The sequence below is a fragment of the Rhinoraja longicauda genome, chromosome 2, assembly GCF_053455715.1.
Source record: "Rhinoraja longicauda isolate Sanriku21f chromosome 2, sRhiLon1.1, whole genome shotgun sequence".
In the NCBI taxonomy this organism is placed as follows: domain Eukaryota; kingdom Metazoa; phylum Chordata; class Chondrichthyes; order Rajiformes; family Arhynchobatidae; genus Rhinoraja; species Rhinoraja longicauda.
Genome location: NC_135954.1, coordinates 51,923,904 through 51,928,383, shown reverse-complemented (window position 1 = coordinate 51,928,383; position 4,480 = coordinate 51,923,904). Strand labels below are relative to the sequence as shown.

The 4,480-nt window shown below is 39.0% G+C and overlaps 1 protein-coding gene across 1 annotated transcript; it reads left to right on the top strand.

The window, feature by feature from the left end:
- Window positions 1-486: 486 nt before the first annotated feature.
- On the top strand, window positions 487-2,111 carry LOC144609577 (C-C chemokine receptor type 4-like). Its single transcript, XM_078428086.1, has 2 exons — window positions 487-560; window positions 1,024-2,111. The coding sequence occupies exon 2, from the start codon at window positions 1,047-1,049 to the stop codon at window positions 2,109-2,111; it is 1,065 nt and encodes a 354-aa protein (XP_078284212.1). The 5' UTR covers window positions 487-560; window positions 1,024-1,046.
- The last annotated feature ends 2,369 nt before the right edge of the window (window positions 2,112-4,480 follow it).

Genomic DNA, 4,480 nt, shown 5'->3' with positions numbered 1-4,480 from the left:
TTCCATGAAAATGCCAAGAAAATTCAGTAGAAGTTGTGGGGATGGGAGTGGGGGGTGGGGTGAAATCAGCGAAATGTGTAATATAAAAGGTATAAATTTATAACTTAAGTAGGAGAAAACAGAGGTGCGTACTAGAATTTAAAAAATACAAAGTGCTGGAGAAAATCAGTGGGTCAGGCGGCATCTCTGGAGAACATGGATCGGTGACGTTTTGGGCTGTGACCCTTCTTCAGACAAAGACTGATTGGCCACACTAGAATGTTTTAGCAGCAAATCATGATTCACGTGTTCAATGGTTACCCAGCCTGGTTTAGTAAAAGTTTTAAGATGTGGTTGGCTGATTGGTGTAATACATTTTTCATTCGAGAGAAGTAAAGCTGCAGCCCTGATGAGCGTTTCTGAAATTAAAGCTTTGAGTCGCAGACTAGTGACAGGAAATGCTGCATTTCCTCATTCATACTTTAGAGTCTATCATTCCTTCCAATAAACATCTTGAACTTGGGTCAGTAATTTTGCTGGATAACAAAGGAACAGCAATTTTTTGTTTGTCTACAAGAAAAGTAAGTTCTATTTGCTAGTAGTGAATTTGCATTTAAATAGACAAACATAAATATATGATTATACAGATTATTAACATGAATGTGAGAGAAATTATTCTTGATTTTGTGTAAGAAAATAACTGCAGATGCTGGTACAAATCGATTTATTCACAAAATGCTGGAGTAACTCAGCAGGTCAGGCAGCATCTCGGGAGAGAAGGAATGGGTGATGTTTCGGGTCGAGACCCTTCGTCTGAAGAAGGGTCTCGACCCGAAACGTCACCCCTTCCTTCTCTCCCGAGATGCTGCCTGACGTTCTTGATTTTGTGTATTGGTCCCAATGACTGGAGTACGCTGTGGGTATCATTTATATTTATTAATGTTTCTGGCTAAAATAAATTAATTTTGAGCTCAGTGAAAGTAACTCGTATCAATGAGATAATTCCGATATAAGAGCAACTAACAGATGTCTGTTTGTTTCCAGTTTACTGAAAACTGAGTAATACAATGAGTACAACGGAGATGATGACTGACCACAGCGATCACGATTACAATGATACAACGGAGATGATGACTGACCACAGCGATTACGATTACGATTACAATGAGACAAATGCTCCCTGTGCCATGGGATCTGCAAAGCAATTCGGTCAACTTCTCTTGCCAGTGCTTTACTCACTGGTGTTTTTGTTCGGGCTCCCAGGAAACGCTCTGGTGTTATATGTTTTTGGAAGATACCGACGGCCAAGAACCATGACAGACATTTGCCTTCTCAATTTGGCAATATCTGATTTAATTTTTGTAATACCACTTCCTTTCTGGGCATATTTTATTGTAAATCAATGGATTTTCGGAGATGCCTTCTGTAAGATCATTGATGCTTTTTACGTGCTCGGTTATTACGGCGGCATGATGTTCATAACCCTGATAAGTATAGACCGTTACTTGGCAATTGTTCATGCTGTGTTTTCCATCAGGAGAAGGACTACTTTACATGGTCTAATTTCAAGCTTAGTCATGTGGTGCTTGGCTATTCTAGCATCACTTCCCTCTCTGATATTTACCCAAGTTATTAACATGGAAGGAAGAAATGTTTGCCATTCCTTTCCTCCAAATGATAACTGGAGACATTTTACCATCTTCAGAGACAATGCATTGGGTTTTTTAATTCCGTTGATTATAATACTTTTCTGTTACGTAAATATAGTTATAACCCTGCTTAAGAACAGAAGTAAAAAGAAGCACAGGGCTATAAAAGTTATACTTACTGTAGTGATTACTTTTTTTGTATGCTGGACACCACATAATATAGTGATGTTACTTATGTCTTTGGCGAATCTGCAAGTTTTAAGTGGCTGTGATATCAACGTGAGGCTGGCTATTGCTCAGCAGATAACTGAATCCTTCACATTTGTACACTGCTCTTTGAACCCAATCATCTATGCATTTATGGGTCAAAATTTCAGGTCAGATCTCCACAGATTGTTTCATTTGCCTTCAACATGTGGACTGAAAGCATATAACAAAGATCAGTTCACTTCTCGTGAGTTTATTTCCAGTGACCATAAATAGTCCTCTGTAATGTAGTCCAGCGTTCATATGTTCTTTTACAATCAATGTACATATGCTGTTTTTTAATGCTATTTTTTAATTTGTTCAAAACTTAAGCCATTCGTAAGCTGTGCCTAAACATAAAGCCATCTGCACATCTAGCTCTGGATTTGTGTTTTTTTTCATTGTGATTACTCAAGTCAAATTAAACCAGTCCTAAGGCTGCTGTCATCACTGAGATTCTTTCGGTGCTGCACCAGTCCTGCGTTGCTCTGAGTGCTGAATGCAAGGTTAACATTCTTACAAGATGGTTATACGTTGACACGGGAACCAAGAGCCATAAATGGAGGACAGTAACTAATAAATGCACCGGGAATTCAAGAGAAACTCATTTTAATTTTAGAACGAAGATAGACACAAAAAGCTGGAGTAACTCAACGGGTCAGACAGCATCTCTGGAGAACAGGAATAGGCGATGTTTCGGGTTGAGACCTTTCTTCAGACTGAGAGCCAGGGGCTTTCTGTTTAGATTAGTTTAGTTTATTGTCATGTGTACCGAGGTACACTGAAAAGTTTTTGTTGCGTGCTAACCATTCAGTAGAAAGGCAATACATGATTACACTCGAGCCATTCACAGTGTACAGATACAAGATACAAGATAAGGGAATAGGGCGGCACGGTAGCGCAGCGGTAGAGTTGCTGCTTTACAGCGAATGCAGCGCCGGAGACTCAGGTTCGATCCTGACTACGGGTGCTGCACTGTAAGGAGTTTGTACGTTCTCCCCGTGACCTGCGTGGGTTTTCTCCGAGATCTTCGGTTTCCTCCCACACTCCAAAGACGTACAGGTATGTAGGTTAATTGGCTGGGTAAATGTAAATGTAAAAATTGTCCCTAGTGGGTGTAGGATAGTGTTAATGTACGGGGATCACTGGGCGGCACGGACTTGGAGGGCCGAAAAGGCCTGTTTCCGGCTGTATATATATGATGATATGATGAAAACCAGTAAAGCCCAATCAAAGATAGTCCGAGGGTCACCAAGGAGGTAGATAGTAGTTCAGGACTGCTCTCGAGTTATGGTAGGATGATTCATTTATCAGACTGTAGTGGTAATTAGAGTCTGACAGTTGAAACGAACAGCATGAATGTATTTAGGGGAAAGTCAGATAAGGGAGAAAGGAATAGAGGAATATGCTGAAAATTATAGATTTATGGTTGGTCGGGTTGTGAATAATTTAAACAGTTGTGTACTTACCAGACTGAGTAACTTGTTTCAGCTCTGTAAATACATACTCGGCAATTGTTGTACCACTGACACATTTTACAAGGTAATCTTTATGATCAAGACCCATAAATATATGCTGGTAATTTATAAATCCATAAGTGACAGCTGAATAATGGAATTACACTCAGAGCAAGCATGAGACAAAACCAAGTTCTGAACATTATAGTCTAGATTCTAATGTTACTTTAGACCACACTTGTCCCTACTAGAATACTGCAACATAGATTAATCTCTATTCAATCAGATTCGTGCGTGGAACTGTGCTGCCTACTATGTAATATCTCACAGTATGCCGACAGCCTGGTAAGTAAACTTACTTTGTGTTCCACCGTATTTATTCAGTTGCTATCCTACACACTCCATTTCTCTTTTGATTTTTCTTTTATGATTTCAATTTTGGATTTCTACTTCTCTTGTCATGAGATTTTTCTGGCACTGTTTCTGTCCTGAAGGGTATAAGAGAATAGTAATTAAGTGACTAGAAAAACAACCGACATTAGTTTAAATTCTATCATGCATTTGATAAATTTAAATTCTAGTTGCTCTGCTTGTTTCTTAAGGCTCTCCATCTTTTACCACTGTTCTCACACCGTCTCATATACTGATTTCCAATTTGATTTCCACTGAACATCAGATCCTCATTCCTAACATGAAGTAGTCATTGATCTCTGATCTTCCACTCCTCAGGATTATCACTCTGCTTGCAAATGTGCCATGATGATTTCCATTCTCTCTTGTTGCATTTTGTTCTGGATATATACTGTGGGACTGATATCAGCAAGGTCTGCTTATTGTGATATGTCTTACAGGACGTTTCAAACTTTTGAACTCCCTACAATCTCTACATCACAATTCAGTCCTCACTTCACTCATGCATTGAGGTCAGAGCTTGATTCAGTCCATTTAATCACTCTGTTAACATACAATTCTTTGGAAATGCAAGAGTTTCCCCAAATCTTGCTCTAGCCTCACCTCCTGCAGAAATAAAATATGTATCAGAAAAATCTTCCAACGCTGAAAATCGCAAATAAAATCACAGTCGGCATTTATAATAATAATAATAATAGTAATAATCCTTTATTCATCCCACAATGGGGAAATTTGCAG

Bases quoted from the DNA above. Each gene is read 5' to 3' on its own strand.
- LOC144609577 (XM_078428086.1), top strand. From the start codon at position 1,047: ATGAGTACAACGGAGATGATGACTGACCACAGCGATCACGATTACAAT.